The 25,284-nt window shown below is 45.1% G+C and overlaps 4 protein-coding genes across 11 annotated transcripts; 1 reads left to right on the forward strand and 3 right to left on the reverse strand.

Moving 5' to 3' along the window:
• Nucleotides 1–750: 750 nt before the first annotated feature.
• Nucleotides 751–9,264, reverse strand: LOC120445242 (inositol-pentakisphosphate 2-kinase). 6 transcript variants are annotated; one of them, XM_039625511.2, is made up of 12 exons: nt 9,154–9,228; nt 8,866–8,914; nt 7,957–8,800; nt 7,271–7,423; nt 6,202–6,302; nt 4,426–4,689; nt 4,305–4,363; nt 3,276–3,422; nt 2,591–2,648; nt 1,683–2,300; nt 1,011–1,243; nt 752–946 (listed from the first exon to the last, which is right to left on the reverse strand). In XM_039625511.2, exons 3-12 carry the CDS (start codon nt 8,303–8,305, stop codon nt 790–792), a joined length of 2,139 nt encoding a protein of 712 aa, XP_039481445.1. In that variant the 5' UTR covers nt 8,306–8,800; nt 8,866–8,914; nt 9,154–9,228; the 3' UTR covers nt 752–789. The 6 variants fall into 6 exon arrangements, with proteins under 6 accessions (XP_039481446.1, XP_039481445.1, XP_039481444.1 ...); XM_039625510.2 differs by having other exon boundaries at nt 752–949; nt 9,154–9,227; XM_039625512.2 differs by lacking the exon at nt 3,276–3,422 and having other exon boundaries at nt 751–949; nt 9,154–9,229.
• A 113-nt stretch (nt 9,265–9,377) lies between these two features.
• On the reverse strand, nt 9,378–9,725 carry LOC120445244 (daisho2). Its single transcript, XM_039625519.2, has 2 exons — nt 9,578–9,725; nt 9,378–9,512 (listed from the first exon to the last, which is right to left on the reverse strand). Exons 1-2 carry the CDS (start codon nt 9,642–9,644, stop codon nt 9,439–9,441), a joined length of 141 nt encoding a protein of 46 aa, XP_039481453.1. The 5' UTR covers nt 9,645–9,725; the 3' UTR covers nt 9,378–9,438.
• An 836-nt stretch (nt 9,726–10,561) lies between these two features.
• On the forward strand, nt 10,562–10,907 carry LOC120445245 (daisho1). The gene is made up of 2 exons (XM_039625520.2): nt 10,562–10,710; nt 10,779–10,907. The coding sequence occupies exons 1-2, from the start codon at nt 10,635–10,637 to the stop codon at nt 10,829–10,831; spliced, it is 129 nt and encodes a 42-aa protein (XP_039481454.1). The 5' UTR covers nt 10,562–10,634; the 3' UTR covers nt 10,832–10,907.
• A 2,061-nt stretch (nt 10,908–12,968) lies between these two features.
• On the reverse strand, nt 12,969–16,031 carry LOC120445243 (carbonic anhydrase 1). Of its 3 annotated transcripts, none has more exons than XM_039625515.1 (2): nt 15,918–16,031; nt 12,969–13,951 (listed from the first exon to the last, which is right to left on the reverse strand). In XM_039625515.1, exon 2 carries the CDS (start codon nt 13,894–13,896, stop codon nt 13,009–13,011), a length of 888 nt encoding a protein of 295 aa, XP_039481449.1. In that variant the 5' UTR covers nt 13,897–13,951; nt 15,918–16,031; the 3' UTR covers nt 12,969–13,008. The 3 variants fall into 3 exon arrangements, with proteins under 3 accessions (XP_039481449.1, XP_039481450.1, XP_039481452.1); XM_039625516.1 differs by having other exon boundaries at nt 12,969–13,971; nt 15,918–16,028; XM_039625518.1 differs by having other exon boundaries at nt 12,969–13,964; nt 15,918–16,012.
• Between the last annotated feature and the right edge of the window lie 9,253 nt (nt 16,032–25,284).

Consider the following 25,284-nt stretch of genomic DNA (forward strand, 5'->3'; position numbering starts at 1 on the left):
GCCTGACCAGCGTATGGCGCCCGCATTCGCATGGAAATTAATTAAGGAGTGTTCAGGACCGCCACACCCACACCCACTCCCACACCCACTGCCATTCCCACTCCCCCAATGGGCCCATAACTATACAGTTACCATGTAGCTCTCGCAGGTCAGCGCCGTGTATCCTGCGGTTTTTCCTGCCCCTGCTGCTCTTTGGAGCTGTCAAGCTGCGGCGAAAGCCGTTTTTAGAGGTGCGCCCCCATAAGTCCGTGGAAAAATACGGAAAAACTAAGCCAACTCTATCGGTCTAACGAATGGAGAGTACCTGACAATGGCACTGATAATTTATTGTCTGATTTACATAAACTGTGAGGATCCATAAGACGTTGTAAGTGTTATTATGATTGCTTGCTAATAGTTACAATTAAAATAGTTTTTCCACATGTAGTGACTCAACATTCTAGTTTGCGCCATTCTTAAGTTGAAATCCTGTAAGTCAACAGTAAGACCTCGGCTTTGGCTCCGCTTTCGGCCAATTAAGCAGATTTAAGCCATGAACATGCCAGATCTTAGTCGGAATGTCTGACAGTTTACACTTTAAGCGCTTAATGGCCAAACCTTTTGCCTTTCAGCTGCAAACACTCGCACGAATTCAACATACCCATACCTAAATATAGCTATAGAAAGAACTGCCAAAGCTGCAACGCAAAAAAAAGCAGCTAAATTTGTATTGAAGTGGAAACTGTAGCACAGTTTTCAGAGCTACACAGTAGACGCATGCTGCTTTTAGTTGGGTGTAAAGTTTATTAATTAATTTAATGCTCGACGGCACTTTTCAATTTCACGTGTCTGCGCTATGAATTTATGAAAGTGACTGTCGGGCTTGGGATCCAAATCCAGGACGCAGAGCTTGGTTAGAAAGTGATGACCCAGCAGGGAGACGCACCAAGGCTGCAGTGCCGCATAGCTGCTGGGGATTGGGAATTCGATTAGCACGAGGAAGGCGTCGTTGTGTGGATAGTACTACTTACCTCTGGTCAGCCGGGCGGCAATCGGTTTCGCATTTGATTTCGATTTCCTGAAACGTCAACATAATCGAGCAATCCAGCGCCGTGGCTCCGACCATATAAGCCTGCTCCTCATCCGGTTCCAATTCCGCCTCCTCTTCTCCCCCTTCGACGGCGGCCAAGAGACCCCGGAGCGAGTTGTAAGTGGGCCGGGAGTGGTCGGAGTAGCCGGACTGCCACATGAAGTCGAAGTGGCGCTGCAATTGCCAAGAATCGTTACTCGCACTGCACAAAGCCACTTGGCCGCCATCCATTGCCCATTTAGCCGCCACTCCGGGTGAACTTACAACGTTCTGCCCACCTGGGCATTTGGAAAAAATGATGTCAAGGAAGTTCAGCCTTCTGGCCTAAACATTTGGATACTCTACAGATACGCCTTAAGTTACTCAGAGCAGTGAGCTCAAGTAGCTGATTACAAATAAGTTTAACTATCTATATACAATATATATTTCCAATAGTCTGATAAGCCAGTCTTCTAAAAAGTTGGAAGTGCTCCAGCTGTTAGGGCATCAGAAACCAACTCGTACTTTCTGCAAATGCCAAGGTTCTCCGGGGGCAGGAAAAATAAACAAAGCCAAACGGACAAAGACAGAGGAGCACAGTTTGGGCAGCTGTTTGATTGGTTGGTTGGCTTACCTTTACCAGCAATTGCAAATTCAAAATTTTTTGCAGCACACAATTTTTTGGTAAGCGAAATATTTCCGCTTTGCTGTCTTGTGCTTGAGTTTGATTCGCAGGCTCATTCCGATTCAGTTTTTGGCTCTCATTCTGATTCACGTTGCGACTTGTCGTACTAGCAGCCTCAGCCTCAGCCTCAGCCCGAGTTTCCGGTTCCGTTTTTGTTTCCGTTCCAGCTGCACTTGCCACTGCCACTGCCACTGCCGTTGCCATTGCCAACACATTGCCGGACAGTTGGCTGCTGGTTGCTGCTCCTGCCACTGAGGTGGCTGCTGGTTTAGTGATTGTTGTTTCCATTCTGGCCACTTTTGTGTACCTTTGGGTCGTGGCTGTTGCAGCAGCTGCTCTTGTCCTCGTCGAGAATTGACCGGCAGTGACGACAGGGGCGGCCGCCCTGCCCCCCAATGGCAGGACAACATTAGCGGCGCCAATTCCAGCAGCTCCTTCCTTTGTCTCCGTTGCCGCAATCGAAACGCGACTCTGATTCAGCTGCTCCAGCTCCAGCTCTGGTTGCTGCTGCTGCTGCTGCTGCTTCTGGCTCTGATTGGAGCTCTCTGCTCGGTTGGATTCCGGGTCCTGCACGGAGAGAAATCGAGCCATAGACATAAGCTTCTTATTTCCACTTTAATCAATGGAAAATAACAGTTCTACAATTGAGGCAGCACTCAGAACAATAAGTGCAGAGCAATGATAATAATAGCTACAACTAGGAAGTAAGATTTGTTTTATAAATTAATATTTAGGAAGTTTAAATACTTCATTTTAAATGATTCATTGTTTTCTATACTGAACGGCATTATCGGATGCACATACTCGTATATGATACATTTTAGTAGAACTCTGGTTCTTTTTCCAGTGCGTCTTACCTCGTATTCCCTCAGCAGGCAGGCCACCAGCAAATGTTTTATAAGCACCATAATTTCACTGGAAAATTTCAGAGATTTTATGGCGTTGGCGATGGCGTTGGCATTGGTTGAATTTTGTTTGTTAGCGTTTTCAATGCGCATTCCCATTTCGTGTGGTCGTTGTCGGCGTTGTCATCGTGGTGCCAAAAGGTGTTGAAGCGACACGGCCATGGAAAAACATAGTGAAAGAGCTGGGTTTGAGGAAAAGTTGAAAACCAGGTGGGGTGGAGAGGAGGGAGGAGGATGCAGCCCGGAAAATGGCGATGCTGGCATTTGGCACTCGAGAATTTGTGTTTGGCTGTTGCTTCTTGCATTATTTATTGAATATTTGCGTGTGGCCGAAACAGGTTCAGAGTTTGCTTCCGCTGCTCATGGAAATGTATGTCCGAAAGGGAGTGACTCGAATAGAAAGTAATTATAAGAGCTGTTTGAATGGCTCAAAGTGCTGTACAATTTGGCCCAAATGAATTGAATTGTTTGCCAGAGAAATGAAAGCCAAAGATACGTATTTCAAATACCAAAAAGTTATCTCTGGCCATCTATGAAATCGCCAAGAATCTTCATCCCCAGTGAGATTAGCCCACATTTGTAGCTGATTTTCGGTATACAGGCAAGTCGAATTTATTGAAAAACACAACTGACTTACCCGGGAAAGACACGCGAGCTCAATTCATCGAAGGAAATCGAATTCGCGTGATCGCCATAAATTAAATTGCTGTTCTGAAACACACGTAAATTATTTTGCGGGCAGGCGAGAAGTGCATCCAAGGCATCGAGCATACGACTGGGTGTACTAAAAGCAGGGAAAAGAACCAATGAAAATACATCAGCGAACATGTCTCTTGTACAGTGTGGTCAATAACTATAGGGCGTATGGATGGTGAAGCTAAATCTGGACAAAATGAATTAAGTAAAGCGGAATCATCTGCAGTTAAGCATTAACTAAAAATGTATAGGTTGCGATTCCAGCTGAGCAGGCCATTCAGTTTCGTCGCGTGCTGTACGTATGAATATTACTTTTAAATCTGATGTATATGCATATGGGATATATGGAAGATGTTGCGCCCGAAACAAAGGCCAACGAATTGGCAGCAATTTTCGAGGGGTCACGGGGCAAGGAGGCCGCCAGATCCATAAAATCCGGCGACGGAGTCCACGCAGTCCACGGAGTCCACGGAGTCCACGGCGGACGCGGAGCAAGCGGAGCAAGCGGTAAACCGGAATGAAAGCGCAAGCAAATTGAATTTTGTGCACGGATGCACGCATGACTTGAAACAGCGGGCCGCAAATAAACGAATGAGTGGGGACTGGAGCTGTGCTGAGCTGGGCTGGGATTGCAATTGAAGTGGACCCAGGAACGTCCGGAGCATTCAGTGTCCAAAAGGATACAAAAAGATACAAGAAAGAACCAAGTAAAAGCAAAAAGAGCTGGGCACTAAAGCAGAAGGAGTGGCAAACAGTAACCGAAAGTGTTGGAATTATGAAGCACGACAGGACACGCAAATGGAGCAGATTGAAATTTATGACTCGATGTTCGTGCCAATGGAGCAGCCTTCAGCTGCCTGCTCCTCGTGCCGAGTGGCACGGTGGATTCCTGGTTCGTGGTGCCTGCTGGCTGCTGGCTGGTGGCTGTTGGTTGGTGACTGTTGGATGGTGGCTGGTTTCGCTGACATACCCAGAGAATAGTTCCAGCGGACAGTAGTGGCCCAAACGTTTGATTTTCCCATTGTGCAGCTGTCGAAGGTAGTAGTGAATGAGTAACTTAGACGACCTACGTCCGTCCCATCCTCACTCACCTTCAGCAGTTGCATGCTGCAAAAGCGACACCCGCACTTGTCCCGGGCCAAAGGTTCGTTCTCCGCCTGATTGTGGGGCGTCTCCTTTGGCTTTGTCACTGCCCCCGATGGCATTAAATCAAATAAATCGTTGACATCACTTGCCAACTGGAGCCAGCCTTGTTTGGGTTTTATTTCGATGGCATATGTATCGCCCAGACGACGGACAGCGCTCCTGTTTCTCGTCCTTCCAACTCCTGCTTCATCTCCTGTTGTGCCCTTTGCCTGCAAAATTATATCGTTTCGCTTATTCGCTCTCGCCTCTTTGCCTCTTTGCCACATTCCCCTGATCCCCCGATCCCGCGATTCCGATGAAATGGAGTAAAAGGAAGGTGCCGGCATGTCCTGCCATGAAATATTATGCCTGCCGTGTACCGCGAACTTTTGCACCGTCGTTGATGCCATTTTGACTTGAAAATGCAGCGACGAGCGCAGCACGAACAAAAAACAAGGGAAAAAAAAGGGAAGCAACCAGCATGAATAAAGCTACCACGGTTTCGCATGGTTTGGGATCGGGGTCCTTGGCCAGGTTATCGCTGCTCCAGCTCTTGCTCCTGTTTCTGCTGCTGTTGTGACATAAAACAAAAGTTGTTGCGCTGATTGTATGATGAGTTATGAAGCCGACGGCCGGCACGGCATGGACGGAGTTCTCCATTCGCCGCGCTTCCCAACTTGAAATTGAAAATTAACATTTAAAGCCGCAATTAAAGCGTTGTTCACCTTTCGCTCACCTTTTTCACCTCATTTTTTTCCGCCCGCAAGCCGCAATGCGCTCTGTGCGATGGAACACACACAATATGTCCTTAGTTATGGCCACGTTTTATATACATATGTACCACTTTCTATGGCCTCTTTTTTTTTTGTTTTTTTTTTTTGAGCTGCCCCTGCTCCACTGGCTGTTTGTTTCCTTTGCTGGCAATTTTATTTCGGTCAATGCTTTGGCACCAAAGCCATAAATTCAATATGTACCCACCGAGCACGGCGAACAAATAGCCAAAAAATTACAAAAAAAAATAGGAATTGCCGGGCGACAGATGATCGAACGGGGGTGTACCCTAAACTCATGTAAGGGGTGAGCAGCTGACCACCACGTGTGCCACCTACTAGCTAAGCTACCCGATGTAACGTGTGGGGTGTGTAATAAAACTTGCAGCTATGGCGGCACTTTCAAAGCAATTTCGGCATCTTTTATAACCGCACAAGTCCAAAAACCCAAAGCCCAGAACCCAGAATTCAGAACCCAAACGAAACGAATCGAAACGAAACGAAACGAATCGAATTGGCCAGTGGCTATTGGGTTGGGACGCATTGGCGGTCGCAAGTAACGCCAACAAAGTGTTTACACTGTTGCCCACTTTAATTCAAAACAAAGAACCGCTGATTTATGGGCCTCGACCGGGGTTTAGCTGCGAATTTGGATGGCGATGGAGGTGGAGGTGGCACTCGTGGGTTTGTTAGCCGTCCGATGGCGCGGCACAAAGGCAAACTACGCCGCAGCAGGAGCTGTGGCACGGCGGCAGCTTTGGCTAAATATGCCAATATTGTCCTTGTTCGAAATACACAATTTATTTGGACAGCAGCAGCAGGAGCAGGAGCAGGAGCAGCAGCCACACGACTCCGCCCAAAAACAGCAGCCTCAGCATTCCGTTGACAGAGGAAAGGAACAGCAGGAGCAGGAACAGCAGCAGGAGCAGGATCTATATCAAGGGCTGGAGCAGCTGACGACGACCAACTCACCTGTAAATTGGCAAGTAAAACATCGAACGTGGCAGGCAATTGGGTCACATCTGGCAGCAGCAGGCCGAATGGCCCCACAAATTCCTTATCCAGACGCGAAACTGCAACGGGTTGGAAAACACAGACACACAGGAGTGAATGGCGGAAAAGTCAGGAAAATTGGGCCATGCCATGACTGTATGGTATGGGATGTGATGGGATGGGATGCGATGGCCATAGCCGAATGAATGTAAAGTGCAAGCGCCAGCATCCGGCGATTATTGAAATATAGACGCTGATGGCGGCTAGGTGGGTTAGGATGCGAAGGTGAATGATAAATCGCTGGCCAGCTCTGCAGCTCTGCAGTTTTGCAGCGGGCAGCCTGTTGCTGGCTGCCGGGCATAAGCCCGATTTTGATATATGGCCACGACTACGGCGTCCGCCACTAATCAGTCCCATGTGGACGGGCGGGCTGGTCCACAGCCACCAACTGAAACTGAAACTGAAACTGCAACTGCAACTGGAGCAAAAGGATCCTTTAACCCATCGTGGGAGTGAGTGAAAGGAACTGGCAGTGGGGTTGTGAGATGCGGCACTAAAACGCTCGTTTATGATTGATTGCAGTGGCTCTAAAAGGCTTTGGATGGCGGCCAGGACGAAAAGGGCGGCTGCAGCGCAATTGCAATCGCAAAGGCAAGGCCAAAAGGGAGGCACTGCAGCAAAAGCTGCTCACATACAAAATTTGCTACCACAGCGGGATGGCGCTAATACAGAAGGCCACAGTGGAGATCCGCTTGGAAAGGCTCCATCGGTGAATTGTTTTTCGCTTTAGCAAACCCTAACTACACCTGCACAGAAAATAATTAGGTTTAAGGTAACCTAATAACATTGGGTCACGTAAAGGTACATCACAAGATGGTGATCATCTTGGTTGGAAAAATCTTTAGCTTGCTCTTTTTTAGTACCCTTGCAATTAGCTTATTAATTTTATAAAACAAGCATGTGAATGTTCCTGTTTTTAAGTCAGCAAGTGCCTCATTTCAAGATGCCATGGCCAATGAAGATAGTTATTTTTGCACAGTGCACTTACCCGGTCTCTGGTCGCGTATGTGCTCGTTTATCCAGAATCTATCGCCTTCCTTTGGTATGGCAACAATATCCGCTCCGCAGACAAACTCATTTCCTAATAGACGGCGCATTATCCCGATATAAGCCATAAAATCCGGCATTGTCAAGTCGCCAGCTGGAGATTGAGTCGGAGGTGGAGATGGAGGTGGAGGAGCACAAGGCAACATAGAAGGAGAGATGTGGATAAATGAAATAAACACATTTGATGCAATGGCCAAAAGATGCACAGAGAGATAGAGAGATACCCGAAAGGGCAAAGGGCAAAGGGAAAAGGAAGTGGGTGGCGGTTGGCGGTGGTGGGTCAAAATCCAGCCAGGCAGGCAATAACCGGAGCACAATGCTCCAAGTGGCCGGGAGATGGAGCAGCAGCTTGTCTGGGTGTTTCAAGTTGCACGCAACCATTTCCGGTCCAACAAAAAAGGAAAGCTCCAGCGAGCCCAGCTAACAATAACAGGCTTTGCCTGGCACTTGGAGAAATATATGCTAAGCTGGGAAATTCTATGTGTCTTTATACAACTTGAACACCTATAGACAAGTTATTGAATTTAGTTGCAATTTAACAGCACATATTGTTAAAGGTCAGTATACACAATACATGTACTGATTTGGAACACGAAGTATCCATTTTATCGGCTCGTGTATACGAACCTTTTTCAGTTGCGACACGCTGCCCTTCCGGCCGGGCAACCTCATCCGCCGGCTCATGCCGCTGGTGCGCCGCCTGGCGCAGTCTGCTGGATATCATTTTTGGCAAACGTAAAACTTTTTTAAATTGCGGCAGGGCGAGCACCAAATTTGCATTACCCTCCGCCCGATAGATCAACTCAATTTGGCGCAGTTCCATCGCCGCGGGCAGATCCAGCAGGGCGTGCAGATTCTTGGCCATCCACTGGGGCTGCGGCTGTGGCTGAGCCCTAAGCTTTAGTTTTTGCCCCAGTCCCATTCCCATTCCCATTTCCATTCCCGGGTAGCAGTGTCCTCCTCCTGCGGCTGTCATGGCCTGTGCGCGGGTGTTTCTGGTTCGTTGTCGTTGTCGTTGTCGTTGTCAAAATGCAACTGGCGCCGTCAGAAAGCGCCTTCTTCTTCTCCTCCCGACTGCAAGCTCCAAACTCCGACCTCTGACCCCTTCTGCTTGGTCTGCTTGGTCTGCGGCGCGCCAGTGTTGATGATTGCCGATTGTGGCTTGTTGTGGTCGAGTCCTGCGGCTTTACGATTGTTATTGTTTCTGTTTCTGCGGCTGCCGCTGCCGCTCCTTGCCACTTGCTCCTCGCTCCTGGCTGCACCACCACTCCTCTCCTCTCTCCTATTTGCGCTGTCGTGGGCGCATTTATGCACATTTATTGACCGGCGATAAGATGCAGCAGCCGGGAAGTCGTCGCCGGTTTAAAAGTCAGCTCGCCAGGCGCTGATAAAATACGTAAATTGCACGTTTAAAGCGTTTTCAGAAAAATACTAAGAAAATGTGCAGGGAATACATGTTGCAATTTAACACCTGAAAAAAGAGAGATATTAAGGTAAGTAAGTAAAAGGGTTTTCTTAATAAGCTAATCTACTTACAGTTCTTTAAGTTCATGCGATGTCCTTTTGTATATTTTGGTATAAAGTCCTGGCAGGACAACATATTATTAAATATTTGTCTTGGTTGCTTTTACAATCAACTATTTACAATTTTAAAACATATTTATCTTTTAATGAAAGTTACATTCAAAGGTCCATTTAAAGGATGTTCCTTATTCTTGAAAATAATTTTCAATTTTATTGTACTTATTCCTTCACTCTTTACAAATAAACACCATTTCTCAGATTGCTTCAATCACTTGTCGCTGAAAATACACCACTATTTACCTGAAGCTGCATAAATCCCTCACAATTGTGCAGATTGTAGCCGGTTTTTAAAGCTAAAATTTATTTATGTTTTTCAAACAGCTGATCAGCTGAGATCACTTTCAGTGTGTGCACACCAGAACGGAAAATGTGTGTCGGCCCAGCCATCTAGTATATTTGCCCAGTGTGACCCTTGCTCACCAAGTGCGCGAACTTTTCAAATTTAAAGTGATAAACAATAAACGTAACTTTTCTGATTTAACACATTTTTATTTCCTTAATCAATTAATCAATTTGAGTTTGTTTTCAGTTTCTGCGAATATACTGCGAGCGATCAGTTTGAACCAACGTATGTCCGCCAGCATTAATGACTTGGGTGGCTATTACAAACGAAATGCTGATAAGTAAAAAACGATTTTTAAGATTGCATTTTATATGCACTCACCAGCCTCCGCCGTTGACAAAGCCGCAATCAGCGCAAAGAAAAAGCCGCAGATCTTCAGACAGTTCATGTTTACAGAGTGAATACAAGTTCTACTTTGATTAGCGAACCGGGGAGACCGCGCTTATATACCAATGAACGCCAGCTGGGAGCTTTGAAAGTAGGAATTTCCAATGGGGGAACAAATTCCCCAGGGTCACGATCGGAAATTAAGCGCATCTGAGCTGAAAATGCGCTTGTAGCTGATACGAGGGAATACTACTAAACGCGTTGCCACGAGATAAAGGTTTTTTGAATTGATGTAGGTGCGAATCAATTGCAAATCACAGAGCATCTGTGTTTAGCACCCTAGCAAAAATGATAATATTTTATTTAAAAATTAATAAGTAATAGGTATAATAAGAATATATAATATGTAGATCTATAAAACTTGATACATTTGAGTTATTATTTTTGAACATGAAATTGATTATTATTGTACTGCTTGATGTGCGAATGCAATAAAATTAAAGTAATAAGCACAAATAAAATTTGTGCCACTAAGTAAAATCGATGGCAAATGGATGCTATGAATGAAAAACCTACAATTCTGGGGCAAAATTACAGCTAATACAATTTGACTCTCTCATTCTTAATGATATAAAAACGACAGTTTCCGAGTAAAAACCATTAACGAACTTTTCCAGGAGAAACTCCTCATAAAGGGTATGGCAAACAAAGCAAACTGGATTGCATACTGCGCTGTTCGCACTTCCAGTTCCAGTTATTCTAATCGTCGAGTGTCAGTAGCCGGCATTAATTGAATTGCGTAGAAAACCCCGACAGGTTCTCGCTTCACCTGAATCGCATTGCATACACATGAAAAACAAACAATCGAACCTCTGATTGACGAGCGAAGAGATAAAGCCGATCTTTTAACCTGTGCAATCCCCCAGCTCGGAATAGCCCAGATCTCAGGCTAATTGCAGTGCTATAAAAGAGCTGTGGAACTTTGATGGGGCATCAGTAGCTCACTTGCATTACCAAGTTAACCAACAACCAGCAAACCTCAGGAATCAACATGAAGTTCTTCCAAGCCGCCGCCCTTCTCTTGGCCATGTTCGCTGCCCTCGCCAACGCTGAGCCCGTTCCCCAACGTAAGTGTTAAGTTATAGATTAGAATAATAAATAATTATTAATAATTAATTAATGCAATCTATCACAGCTGGAACCGTGCTCATCCAGACCGACAACACCCAGTACATCCGCACTGGTTAGGATTGGAGAACAATGTTGACCCCACACATTTGCCTACCCATTTGGACTTTTGAATAAAAACATTAAACTACCTAAACAAACTTTGCTTATTTACTACAATATTAATATTACTGCTGATGTGGGAGTGATGCATAAGAGCATTAACACACCTTATAAATATAAAAGTAGAAAATTCTGATGAGCCAGGTACAAAAGTCATGCTGATTCATATCAGTACAAATTTCGCCATCAAATAAGTTATAATATTCAAAGATCAAGTTATCTGATTATAAAATCAACTTTTATGATCAAATGTGGGGTCATATTATTTAAGCACGTGCAATATAATGTTGCAGCTAATCAAAAGTGGAAAAAACAACTGAATTCGTAAGTCAAGAGCCTTTTAAAGTTAATACTAGTTAATAAAGAATAATTTTAAAAACCCAATAATTAAAAGCCTGGTGGTATACAATTCGCTGGAAAAAGCACGTGTAAAAACAGGTATTTGTAGAGTGTTTGAAGTCCTCGATTAAGAGAGAGATTCGTAAACAAGTCTAGTGAGTGTTTGTCACGTGCCAATTACTGGTAATTATCATTATCATTAATAAAACAAACAAACTGCAAGCTTCTCTGGATTTTTTCTGGAATATCAGTAGAGTGTGATTGACATCGAATCTACTCTTGTCACAAATTTACACTCATCGCTTTCGAGCAGTCATGTGCAACTGGTAGTAACTTGTTATTTGTATCTAAATGGAAATTGTTTGCAACTTGTTTTAATTGCTCGACTTGCAAACTGCTGACGGCTAAGCGGCCAAGATGGGCACAACTGGGCTAAATGGGTGGCTGGATTTGCGATTTGAACTGCAGCGCCAGCCACTCGAGAACAACAGTTCATACTTATTTAAACAAATATACAAATATATATGTATATATGTATATGGATAAGTGAACGATGCCTGGCGCAACTTGAAACAATTTGCCGAGCGAAAACTATTTGGTTGTCCTGTTGCAGCCACTGAAACCGCTCCTTTTGCTGGCCTATTGTTTTGCTTTCTGCGTTGTGCCACGCCCACCAGCAACGCCGCCTCTATATGGTTCGTTACATCAACAATTATTTTAAACTTTCGCCGCAAGTATTTCCTTAGCTGGTTTTACGCCTGAAATAAATCGTAATGGGAGTTTCCAGTTGAAAATGTCTGCCGGCGACAAGGTAATATATACATCCATACATACATACATATATATTTATATTCTTGCCTCCAGGACCTCTGTAGCCCAAGCTAATCCTTTTGATATTCGTGCGAAGGCATTCCTGGCTAAGCAAGGAACAATTTGCGCCGCTTTTGAAGTAGCCAACTATGCTGCCCTTCCATTTCAGTGGGGCTACTTTTTGCGGTGGATGTGGGCGATGTTGGCCAAGTCAATAAGCGAGTACTCTTCTCCTCCAGATTCCCATCCCAACCCAACCCAACCCATCGCATCGCATTTCATCCCATACCCAAATCCGGAATTTTGCGATTCGCTTTTGGGCCAAATCGTTCAGTTTCAGGTTGCCTCGCCAAAACCATTCAAAGTGATTTTCAGCGCAACTTTTAGCCAATCAGCATTTGATTCCCTCTTTTTTGGCCAGCGGGCGTTTATTGAAAATTAATTTCGACAATTTTCGCAACTGTTTTAGCAATTGCAGCTGCAAGGCATACTCCGATTCTTTTTGCCCAGCCCCGAAACGAAATGAACAAATTCCCCAGTTTGGCTCGTGCCTGGCCAGGATTCTTCCCTCCGCTCCTCTTTGCTCCTCTTTGCTCCGCTTTGACTATTTGCCTGGCTGCACCTGCAGACAGTCGGTCAACAGGCCAACTAGCTGGCCAGCATTTGGACTCAAGCTCAAAGGCAGATGGACTGGCTGACTGCTCATGGGGTGCGAATCACGAACCGAATTGCTTAACTGCTCCTCGAGGAGGAAGGACTCTTGAGCTCACCGCATTTCCATGCACGTCGCACGGCATTAAAGTTTCAACTTGCAAAGGTAATGCATGAAAAATCAGAGCTTTTATATGTAACTGCAAGAAAAAGTTCACTTTTAACTTCAGTCTGCGTAACGAATTTGAGATTAATCCTTTACCTAACTGTTGACAAAGTTCCAAGTACTTAAAAGTTGTAGTAGTGATGGTGGTGCTTTATTTATTAAGGATACATTAGAGATTAAGGTACACATTACGACTGCCCAAGGGCTGTTCCTGCCGACCATTGCTGCAGTTCCTGCTGCCATCCTTGCCGTACATCCCCTCAAACTGGGCCAACTGACGCGAGCTGACCGTGGAGATGGTCGGGTTGATCAGCCAGGTGGTGGGCAGCACGACGTCGCCATTGTCGTAGGTGCCGTGGTAGGAGTAGTGACCAGCTCCGAATGGCTGAAGTAGCGATTCCAAATGAAAGGGTGGCAGCTCAATCGATGATCCTGGCCGCAGGATCCACCTGAGCTGGTCGCAGATCTGCTTGAGTGGCTCGTTCTTCACGGAACTGAGCGCAAATAGATAGGACAAGGTGAGGTATTCCAAGTTGCCCCTTAGCTGGTTGCATCGATGAAGGGCCTGCATCTCCAGGCAAAATTGCTGCTGGCCAATTGAGTGCTCGGATTTCAGGCTGCCCCACTTGAAGATCGCCTCCACAAAGTGGTATCTGCCCAGCAACTCGGCTCCACTGAGCTGAGGCATAAAGTTGATCGTCGTGTATATCCGCATGATCACAGTGCGTCCGTTGTTTTCCAGCACAGTCGCCATCGGAAGATCCTCGTAGTGCGTCCACTTCAAGGGCAGCCTTAGTTGCCTTCTGATCACTGTGTTCCTTGGTATATCAATTGGCGATGGCTGTCGGTCCAGCCTGGATTTAATCCTCCTGTTGGCCACTGTATTGACCACATCCCGAAAGATAGCTCTTCCCGAATTAACATTGAGGATAAAGGCCACGGCCATTGTGCAGCTGACCAGCATCATGATGAGCCTCGAATCCTCGGCCATTTGCATTACCACGGCAAATCCTCTGATGAACTTCAGCCAAACGAAGTCAATTATCGGTAGCAACATTATGCAGTTGTGGCAAGTTAATTGAAAATGTCGGTCAGCAAGTAAAAGTGGATAACTATGGGATAAATCTGCGGTCTATATTCAAAGGCATTTATTCATCTTCTATAAAATATTCTTCTATATATATTAAAGGCAGTTGTGTTAGATACGTGTGTTTAATGAATAGACTAGAGGTGTAACTATGACCACATGATCGCCGGCACTTGAAGCTGGGAGAACTTGGAAATCACCTGGCAAACTGGCAAAGGCTTCGATTCAATGCTTTGTTTGGCCTCCCAATTAGATGCCTCATTGCTTGACCCACCTGTTTATTAATTACTCAACGGGCTGGACTCTGCCCAGAGCCCGTCACTTTGAGAAATCCATGCTGGGCACGAGCATAATCCAATCAAAACTTCGAGAATTGGGCGAGTCAGGTGCAGTGCTCGAATGCTCGAATGCTCGAATGCCCGATGGTCGAATGGCCAGCCACTCGAATTGGCTCGGATTATTAATTTGCAAGGATAGGTCAGTTACACTTCTAACTGGCACATTTACGACCGTGTGCGGACGCAGGCTCGGCTATGCCCAAGTTTTGTTGCCCCAAAGTGAGCCATTTCAGTTTCAGGGCTCATGAAATTGTGACCCCCACAGGCCATGAATGTGGCATCCTTTTGTTTGGGCCACCACGCTGGATGCCCTGGAAGCGGTGAGCCATAAAGCAGATAGGCCCACGACAAGGACAGGGGACACACAACGATGTCGGTTTATGGGGCTTTGTGCCAGGACACTCAGCACACACACACACAAGCACAGGCTGGGCAACTCGAATAAATACCTAGCAGAGACAGGACTTCTGGGTGCGGGCATCCCGGGTCCTGCATCCTGCGTCCTGACTGCCAAACTTCTCGGCGCGTGCTTCATAAAATAGTCATAATGCATGTTTTTATGAAATATGAAGTGGCCAAAAAGTTGCTGCACAAGCACAAAACCCCACCGAAACCCCCCAGCGTCTGCGTTGGCCTATTTGGTGCATAAGCCAAAACCAAAATGTAAATATTTTGCCATGTAATTATTTGTATACAGGACTCGAATTCGTCGCTTCATGTGCCTGTGCCTGTGCCTGTGCTTGTGTGTGTGTGTGAGCTTATGCAGAGTCTTAAATGTATTAGTGAGGCTATTAAAAGTTGCCAAGTCTCCAAGGAGAGCAAGCCGAAGAAGTGAAATTGCATTGGGATTTTGGTCTTGGCTTTGGCCCCCATAAAATAATCATCTATTGCCAGCAGCAGCGTTGGCAGGAAGGATTTTCGAGTTTCGACCGTTTCCGAATGCCTGACAGGTTGTGCCCCAACCATATATATTCTTATATATATATTCATATATTCCCTTCAGTTCCGCCAAAAAACGCTAAATACAAACAGGCTAGTTTCTATTTCAGTACTTTAAACTGAACAAATATTTTAAGCTTTCAAATTTAAATAGTGTTTCCCCCAATATTTGCCTATGTCCTTTATATAGTTCTTTCCTAGTGAAAGCATCGTTTGTTGTGGTCATAGGTAAGTTTGTTTGCGAACACGACACACACACACACACCTTTTAAAGAGTCCTGGGCATGACAGGCTTATGGGTTTATGCTCAGCTGAAACCCTTTTACGGCGAACTGTGGCTACTGTCAATATTAACTGCTGCCCAGTAATTAAATTGAGACCATGGCAGGCACACAAAAAGCGAACGGATATTATTGCCCCATGAGGCAGCTTTCGTTTACGTACTTTGTGATTGGCGTTTTTGTGGGGGGAAGGTGGAAAAGTGGGAAAGTGGGAAAGTGGGGCTGTGTTCGGTTCGTTTTGGCGATAACTTTTGACACGGCAATACACAAATATAGCGGCAGCCAGGCGAGTTGACATAAGTAGGAACATAATAACCAATTTATCGCCTCACTTATTTTCACTTGCCTGGGCAGCAGTACGCATATTGGAGCAACTTTTATCGCTGGCGAAACAAAACTTTCCCGGTCGAGAGTAGTTACTTGCATTACTTACCTTGCTCGCTGCAATGGAATTAGCAAATCAATGCGATATCTTGGAATTCTGGTGCTTCGCACTTTTAGCCCGAAACAATCGAAAGATAAATAGTGAATGTTTCAATTTGACAATAATTTCTTGGCTACTGGGATATCGCTTGGAAAAACTGCCTAATCAAGCGAGGTTCTCTATGAAAATTTTCATTAAGCTATTCAAAACTTTCTTGAAGTGCACCTCTTGAACTTTCGTCCTCGGTGTTTGATTAGCGTTTTGTCTCATTTCGCTTCCAACGAAAATGTCCTTCAGTCGGGCGCATGGTATCCAATTTCAGCAGCAACGAGTTATTAATCCCGAAATCCGCCCTCCAATTCCATCGCAGCACCTCTCAATGAAATTGCTTGTTTACTTGGAATTATGTAAATTTCAGCGCAATCACAGAAGTGATGAGGCCAAATGACAAATACGCCCCCCATCCATCAAACCGACCCACATCCATGGTATCCTTGTGTGTCCTGCAGATTTTGGCCAGTTGCATTGCAGCGCTGTAACTAAAATCCCCTTAAGTGCTTGCTTTGGTTGGAAATTGAAAAGAAATTATTATAACTTGTATTTGCATTTCGCTGGCTGGACTTTGGCGGATGAGTTGAGAAGGATTCCTCGGACGCCTCGGGCACTTTGGATGCCGAAAGTTTTCGTTTTGGGTTTCGGTCTTTTTTAGGGGCAACAAAAGTCAAGGCATCGCAGCAAAGCGGAAAATGTATGCAGTGTACGTGGAGTGCAGTGCAGTGGAGAAATTTGAGCTCCTTTTGCCCTTTTGCTGATAACTGCGATGGATCTGCCTTCGTCCTTTCGCAGGACTTGTTATTAAAAAACTTTCGCCGAGTGCGTCGCATGTTTGGTTCCGCAGCTACTCGGTTATTTTCCCACTTATTTTCTCTAGCTCGCCGGCGAAAGTTGAAGTTCAAAATTAAAAGGATTAGCGAAAGGGAAGGGGTAACTGGTGGCTCAAAAGCAACTTTGCAGTCTATTTAGGGCTACGGTTATTTTTTCGGCACGCAAATTTGGCCAGAAAGCAAAGTTTTTTGATTGCAAACTTTCAATGTGATTGCCGTGCATTTTTTTTTGCGTTGCGATGAAATGAAGATGACTGCAACTTATTGAAGGTCCCACCCAAGCAATTTTTTGCACCTTAAGTGGATCGGGGATTGTTCTGCCTGCTGCCAAATGAAATCTAATTCAATTTCTAATAATACCCCAAAGAGAGTGGGGACATAACTTTGTCGAGACATACTTTTCTGCTTTTGTGCTTTTGTGCTGCTCGAAACTTTGTACTTTCCATACCATACCATACCATACCATACCATATGTGTGTGTGTTTTTTCTGGTCTCGACTCTCGAAATTGAAAAGCAAAACTTGGCCTGCATTTGAGAAAATGGAAACTGCATTTGTATACAATGCATTCGAGCTGTCCAAAGTTCAGGGTCCTTCCGAGATCCCCCAGATCCTTTGGACTCTCTCTGAGTGTATGGGTGTGTGTAGCTGTGTGTGTGTCGCACCAAGCTGTCAACACATTGCCTTTGACTCGAGCTCCGGGATTCGAATCGAGCACTTCCTTTACCGCTCCCCCGCACCCTTTGTTGTTGTTTATCGGAGCGCAAAAGTTTGCGATGGAAGCTGCAAAGTTTCGGACAACTTTTCAACCTCCACCTCCGCTGTAAGCTGCTCCTTTGTGAGCTGCAGCAGCAAAAACTATTAAAAGTGTATCGAATCATTGGAGCTATGGCTATTCTCAAGCCGAGCTTATCGAAATACTCCTGCGACATGGGCGACCGAAGAGCTGAGCTAAGTGGCAACCGTGTTTATGCCACGTCGGTGTTGCATTTGTCTATAAGGTCGCAAAGGAGTGGATAACAAATGTCACATTACTAAACTTTAAGCACAGTTTTGTAAAAATTAAAGTCACATTTAAACTTTAATCTCTTCGTAAGCTTTAAAGTTTTTGAAAAGCAGTTTCGAAACTAATTTCCATTAGTCGATCAATTTGAAACTGTGCAAACATGATTGCCACATAATACACTTGCTTTGATATATACTCGTATAATTGAAAACCTTATCGCCTTAAAGCAAGGTGAATCTAGTTTTTTTGCTGTGCATAACTGACTGCAAATCAATGACAAGTGAAAAGGTACCAAATCCAGCCAAGCCAACTAACTGAGCCATCCTGCAGAGGGCAGTTATGCCAGGACACGACTCCAGCAGTTTGTCGATGACTCCCAGACAACTGCCATCCCGCATCCTGGAGATCCTGCAGTGAGAGGTATGCAGCGTGGTGTGGCAAGGAACGGGAACGGTAAACTGGTCATGTCAATGGACGCAAAGTGTCCCTGTCCCTGTCCCTGTCCCTTTCCCTGTGCTACGTGACTGACATTAAGTATTGTCGGGGTCCTGCCTCTCGCTTTTTTCCATCTTTTCGCTAGCCACGTTTATTACTCTTGCAAAAATCATGCAAATGTCCTGGCCAAAGGATGCCAAGCCAGCCCCCTTCCGTCCCTTTCCATCCCAGTCCGGCTTATGGTCGATTTCGAACAAACCAAAGTGTCCTCTAATGGTAATGGGTCCTAAATGCGCCTTTCAACCTTGCCAGCCGTTGGATCCTCGGATCCTCTCTGGCCGTGGAGCATTCGGGAAGTGCCAAAGCGAAAATAATGTGTCAAAACATTAAAGGGGTCCAAAGAGACACTCAATTTGAGTGCCAGCCGTTGGAACAGCGGAGGTTCAGCAGTGAAGTGAAGTCTACAAAATGCTCCAGAGTGCCTGCAAGTGGTTATACTTTATCCTTAAGGATATGATTACAGATTTGTCAGATTAAACAAATAGTTTATGCTTAAAACTTTATTACTTGTGCTCCGTTTTGAGCAGTTTGCCAGCAGTTTGCCAGCACGGTGCGATTAAAAATGTGCAAGCTAAAAAATCATGTAAATTTCGCTTTTGCAATCTGCGCCAATCAATTCGCAATCTTGGCCTCTTCCCTTTCCTCTCACACTCCCAGTCCAACATTTCCATTTCCCATTTCCAATCCGAACAAAATTTCATTTACATTTTATTCAGCAATTCTCTCATTTTTTCTAGTGCAGCATTTTTTCCGCGAGCGGACTCTGTGCGATTTTCAATGAGGAAAACAAATAATTTTCCTACTTTCATTTGCAGCATTTGCTCTGGAGCTGATGGTTTTGCCATTCGCTTTACGATTGCCCTTGGCGGTTCACAGTGGGAATAGTGATCAATTTGGCAAGTATTTTCTAAGACTATTGCTAAAATATTGGCTCAAGTGACTCATTGTGATACAATTTCATGCAGTAGTCTTCAATTCGGGGATCCTAATCCAAATTTAGATGAATCCTTAGCCCGATTATAATACTACCCCCTGGGTGGCATGGTGCACAAAAGCCATCAACAATTGACCTTCTAGTTTGTAACCACTTCATTAATCGCCAGCTGATTGGAAACTTCTCCCATGGTGCAGTGGCTGTGACATTCCGATCCACTGCGGTGGATCCGCATCCACCGTGGAGTGCTTTTCTGCCCAGGACGACATCGCCAGTCGCTGGAATCCTTTGCTGCTGGTGGCATTAATATGCAAAGTATGATATGCTCTTGAGCTGCGATTTGTTGCACTCGATTGGGCGAGCTTAAATTTACATGCAAATATTGAAACGCAAGCCACGTGCCACACAGCGAATGGAGGTTTAGCAAAGGGCAAGGACGAGGACCAGGACGAGGACGAGGGGACAGGACAAATATTTGCAGTTCATTAATGTTGTGCTAGCGAGTGTCATTGAAATTGGATTTGTCAAATGTAATCGCATTATTATTTGAGCTATGTTCGCGGCACTGGAGCGGCACACTCCAGCTACTTCATAGAACCGCTCAGAAAAAATCGTATAAACAAGCCACTTTAACCCTTTTCATGTGGAAAGGTAATGGGTGCTCCCTTGATATATCGTTCTTTCTAGAGAACTAGTGATGATCTCTGTGGCACATATTATAAAGTACTACTTCTAAAACAAGTGTTTATTTGGCGTTGCTTCTCGACTTGAGCCCCCTAAAGTCGAAGGTGTATCTTTGACCCGTATTCAGAGTGCCTCTCCAGCACTCGCATTGCATTTCAATTAGGGCCACGTGTGTCCATCCCCCCATCCTGGCCCGCATGCGACCAAGTGGAAGTAGTCACCTGGCGGAGGAGCGCGTGCCTGGCCAAGTTAAGCGGCACACGACCTGCGGGCAGTGCAACAATTGTTACCTGTTGCCCGGGACACGTGTGCATTAATCCGTCCCCGGGGGCGCAGAGTTGAAAAGGTGAAAAGGCTGGAAAGTCGGTGTAGAAGAGGTAACGTGCCGCGTTTTTTCCCACCCCTCCGGCGTTGACCTAATCCAAGGTGCGAAAATGCTATGGACTGGGAAAATATGCCCAGCATCAATGGATATTCATTCAAATGCCTGCCATGTGCCGCTCACCCAGGGATTTGCATGGAATCTCGGTGGAAAGCATTTTGGATATGCCCGCTTGAAGTTATGCCGCATATTGAAATATATCTGAAGGCATGCCCTGGCTTTAAGGAGGCAAACATTAGATTGTAAGTAAGGAGGCGGAAGTTCATCAGGTAGCCAGGGTGCACAGGATGTGCGCTGTTTTCCCGCCGAACAGCCGAACACAATCAGCCAGGTTCTAAGTTCTGTCCTTAACCGGACAAAGTACGTGTAAATCCCCGGGCCCTAATGTGTTTCTCATGGCCCATTGAACGAGGCCTACACGCACGGCTAATAGGATTGCCGAAAACCCAGTGCACTGGACTTGGCCGTGAGTCAGGGGATCCTGGATGCAGTGGCATGAATGGAGCGGCCAGGACGAGGAAGTTGTCTAATCTGTGAGCGAACGCTCGCCTTACGCTTTTGTAGCTTACACTCGCATTTGCATTTGCATCTGAATGCAATTTTAATTATACAATGCCTCTGGCAGGTCCTGCACCGTATCTGCAACTTGTCTCTGTCTTTGTCCGTGATTGTGATTCTGTGTGTGTGTGTGTCCGTGTCTGTGTCTGTGTGTCGTTATCCTTATGTTTTATGCATGCGGCAACTGCGCGTTAACCGTTGCCATTGCTGCCACTGCAGTTACCGGTTCCCAAAGTCGACCGTTTGCCGATCCTTGTTGTACCGCTGACCGGCTGTCTCTTCTCCAGTGTCGCGTATCCTGCGTCCTGCGTCCTTTGGCCTTTCGCCCGATTGCCCTTGCAAATGCATGCAAATTTAAACAGTGATTTCTGGCCATTCAATTGACATACAATTTTCCACTCACTACCAGGGCCAGAAAGGCAGCCAGAAACCAGAAAGACAGATAGTGTTTGGCAGTGGATTTCCTAGGTAATATCCTTCTGTAATATCCGTCCACTTTATTGCTATGTGCATTTGTGCATGCTTAAATAAATGTAATGTGTTTATTTTTATTTTAATTGCCAAACACAATGTTTGTGATCTTTTATATTGCTTATATTGCTTATTATCGCAATGAAAGTATTTTAATAACATGCAACTAAGCTTTAGAATTCATTTGAATTTTGTAATCATTTTTAAAGAGTTACACCTTTCACCTGAAATGCTTATACCCATCTAGGTAAAGTAAAGCAGAAGCTTAGCCAGCACCACTCCTGCATATTCATATATCCTTGGGGAAGGAGTGGAGCTGAGTTGTAGCTGCGAGCGGAATGGGAAGCGTTAATCAAACGCTAATGAAAGTAAATCCTCCTTCGAGCGCTCAATTTGTTAGCCCAGGGCGGGGATTGAACCGGGGAAATAGTATTATAAAAATACACAACGGTAAACTTCGCTAATTACATCAGGAGTAGAACGCAGTCGTCGTCGAGCAGTAGAGCGCAAAATAAATTGCACCACCCACACCCACACGCTCGCACTCAGACGATGCGAAGGATATGAAAGGATCTGCAGGTGGATGGTGGTTGGTGGTTGCTGGTTGGTGGGTGGTGTGTCAGGTGGGAGTAAGCCATAACTCGTTGGCGGGCGCAAGGACATGGCACACATGCGACACACGCAAGGACGTAATAGCGACAAGGACACCCTAGGCCACGCGACTGTGACACATTCACCCACTCGCTTTCCGACGGCAAACTCCACAATCCAACCTCGCTGGCCTGGCACGGCATCAAATGCTTTAAAAAACACGTATTTCAAGGAGGCGGTGTGTTTCTTATTTCAAGGACAACAGTCAGCAGCACGGCTATTCAGATGTGAGCTAGGAGTTACTGGGGAAACCGTCTATGGCATATCGGGTAACCGGCGAAAGGGCAAATTTGTTAGACCAAATAGGAAGGGGACAACAAAGTTTTCTTTTCTTTATAAAAGTGCCGACTTTTTCACTGATTTGCAAATTGGAATTTTAACTTAAGATCAACATTTGCCTTGAATTTCCTGGGAAAACACTGCATAATTTGCAATGCTAAGAAAGGGTTGCCCTAATGAAGAGAATGGATGGCCAGCCATGTCTTTTGAGTTCTGGATAAGAATTTCCGTAGTTGCACTGCCTGATTAATGATGGTTCCAATGGATCGAATTCGCTGCATGACTATGTGCATTGGTGGTGCATGTGGGAGGATGTGGCAGGATGTGGCAGGACGTGGCAGGACCTGGCTGCTTTGCGGTGTGCACTTAACCCACTGACAGGCGCAGTAGTAAAAACTTTTGAGCTCTGCTCCAATTGCTTCGGCAACTTTAAATGCGTTTTTTTCATCGCCCTACCCTGGAAACTCTAAATTAGGGGAATGCTGAAAGGGAAGTTGTGACATAAGCTAAATATTTATAATGTGTAAATATTAATTTGGCAAAACTGTATGCCATTGAATTAAATAATGCTAATTTTAGACAATCAGCAATTTTAATCCGTTTTTTAAACAAGTTTTAGGGAATTTGCTGTCTTGGGAGACATTCAAGTACATTTATGTACATATGTATATAATTTTAAACTATGTATATCTGGAAAATACATACAAGTTGCTTAGTCAGGATACAAACAGATTCGACCCCAAGACAAGGCTCTGTTTTTGTCCTGTTTCCAACGCTCCTTTTTTCATCTGGCAGAATTACTTTCGCAGTATTTTTCTTTGGCTGTTAATGCTGCGTAAGGATGTTGCCAGCCGAGTTGTTGCCGTTGCACCGAGTTGCTCTCAGTTGCTCTGTGTTGCTCTGTATTCATTATTTATACGCAGGTCCTGGCAGTCAGAGGCTTTTTGCATTGTGTCTGGGCTAATAAAAACGCAGCAGCATCAGCATCAGCAGTAGGAGCAAGTTGTATTTTCTAGTCGAATTGAATGCCTGCGGTTAGCTGCAGCGTCGTCTTCGCAGGACGCAGGAATTGCTCCTGGCCAGCAGGACTCTTCCTTGTTCTCTCCCCCTCACCCCGCGTGTTCGACTACGTGCAAAAAGTTTGTCCTCTGGTCAGCAGTGCGTTTTGACCACGTCCATGTCTGCATCTTGTGCCAAAGCCAATGAATTGAATTGTTGCCTTGTATTTTGTTTTTTTGCTCTACTCTCTGCTCTTCGTTATGTGCTTTTGTTTATGCAGGCGAAGCATAAATTTTCTAAGGTTTTAGTTTGCGGAAAATTAATTTTTTGTTCTCTGTGTTTATGTATGCGTGTAAGGGAGCCTTCCTGCTTTTGCTGTATTTGCTTTTATTATATTTTATGTGCTGCACAGAGAATGGAATGAAAAGGCCAAGGGAAATGCGGATAGTTTGAGGAAAAACCAACTGCAAGTAAATTAAAGTTTTGCTTTGTTTGTCTGTCTGTCTGTTTGTCTGTCTGTTTGTCTGTCGGCTTAAATAGCCGGCAAAGTGTTTTCGTTGTCAGCTCAATTGGTCCGGATCGAGTCAAAGAAATTCACAAACAGAAAACCATTTCGAGTTAAACTCAACTAAGGATGCAAATTAAATAAAACCAAAAAATACCTTCGAATAATTGACAGGAATCTTGAGCTATTCAAATGTTATGGAACTTCGCTTATTAGCCATTTGGCTTCAATTCAAGTGCGCTGTAATTAAAATGCAATTGTTCGCCGTCCTTTTGTGTGGCTAATGAGCAATTATGAGCCATCAATTGGCAGTGGCACACAAGCGGCCCAAGTTGCAAAAAACAAAGAAAATCCGCCAAAATGAACATTTTAAGTGGCTGCAAAGGACACGTGCTCACACACACCTACGCATCCCGAACAATAGAGGTGAACATACCAGAAGTTATTTGGTTATTTCTTATTTAGAAATTGAAATATGCCGATGTGCTTTTTAACTGGTGGGTCAGTTAGGAAAAACGTTACAAAATATTTTCTTAACATAAACTGCTGCTTAATTCATACAATGGTAATGGTATGTGCGCCTGCTTCTAGATTTCTGGACACTGCTGTCCGCATAAAGAGGCGCCTCCGCGCTGCAATTCAAAAAGCGGCGACAATTGTGAATGGCTTTTGTCGATGGCCCAGGTGGCAAGGTGGCAAGGTGGCAAGGTGGCACGGTTGCCGGGCAACAATCGCACGTGTGCTCTGGTTCTGGTTCTGGGCAGGACTCGGTCTAATCGGAAGTGGTGATTTCCCAACTTCCGTTGGCGGCCGGCGTTAACGGGCACATTAGGTGCATATGTGCGAATTTTCTAATTAAAATTTTTGGCAACTCATTTCCCGTTGCTGAGGCAGCGAAGAGCAGGTGCAAATCGCATAATGGGTTGGCTGAGGCGTTAAAGCGAGTGAGAAATCAGTAGTAAACTGGTGTTAGTTTCCGAGTGCTCTGGAAGGTGAAATTAAAATGGGGAACAATAAAAGACTGCGATAAACTATAATTGCAGGTGGCTCTCAATTGCGATAAGCATATCCTGCCAAATAGCAGGTAACTCAACACATATGAGGTCACTAAAATAAATGATTAACTATATGGAACTTCAATCGTTTAACAAACCCTGAGAGACAATCGTCTTTGAAGTGCAATAAAACAATAAATGGCGGGAGAGAAGGCAAAACTTAGAACAAGTTTAGCATCTAAGAACATTTTCTTTAGGGATTGGAGGTATCAATTAGGAATTAGCGGGTTTAAAGCAGAGTCTAAAGGACATAACATAATAGCAGCTGCTCGGTAGTTTCTTCTATTGCCATAAAAGACATTAGAACAACGCTTAAATTAAATGCTCTTATGTGCCTTAGGGGACCGAGTCCTTGCCCACCATCTCACCGTCTCACACATGCACTTTGGATGGGGGGTCCTGTTCACCCAGTTGACTCCATTAAGCAGATGCGTAGTTTCCTTAGGGTTAAGTGTTGGCCCTGCCACGCCTTCC

This window comes from Drosophila santomea, chromosome 2R (genome assembly GCF_016746245.2).
Source record: "Drosophila santomea strain STO CAGO 1482 chromosome 2R, Prin_Dsan_1.1, whole genome shotgun sequence".
NCBI classification, from domain to species: Eukaryota; Metazoa; Arthropoda; class Insecta; order Diptera; family Drosophilidae; genus Drosophila; species Drosophila santomea.

Coding starts and splice junctions, on each gene's coding strand:
- LOC120445242 (XM_039625509.2), bottom strand. CDS start 8,305: ATGACAGCCGCAGGAGGAGGACACTGCTACCCGGGAATGGAAATGGGA. Junction 3,423..4,304: donor CCGCTGGAACTATTCTCTGG/GTATGTCAGCGA, acceptor CCCTGCTTTTAG/TACACCCAGTCGTATGCTCG. Junction 2,649..3,275: donor AGCTCGCGTGTCTTTCCCGG/GTAAGTCAGTTG, acceptor GAAATTTTCCAG/TGAAATTATGGTGCTTATAA.
- LOC120445243 (XM_039625515.1), bottom strand. CDS start 13,896: ATGTTGCTACCGATAATTGACTTCGTTTGGCTGAAGTTCATCAGAGGA.
- LOC120445244 (XM_039625519.2), bottom strand. CDS start 9,644: ATGAACTGTCTGAAGATCTGCGGCTTTTTCTTTGCGCTGATTGCGGCT. Junction 9,513..9,577: donor TTTGTCAACGGCGGAGGCTG/GTGAGTGCATAT, acceptor CGTTTGTAATAG/CCACCCAAGTCATTAATGCT.
- LOC120445245 (XM_039625520.2), top strand. CDS start 10,635: ATGAAGTTCTTCCAAGCCGCCGCCCTTCTCTTGGCCATGTTCGCTGCC. Junction 10,711..10,778: donor CGCTGAGCCCGTTCCCCAAC/GTAAGTGTTAAG, acceptor AATCTATCACAG/CTGGAACCGTGCTCATCCAG.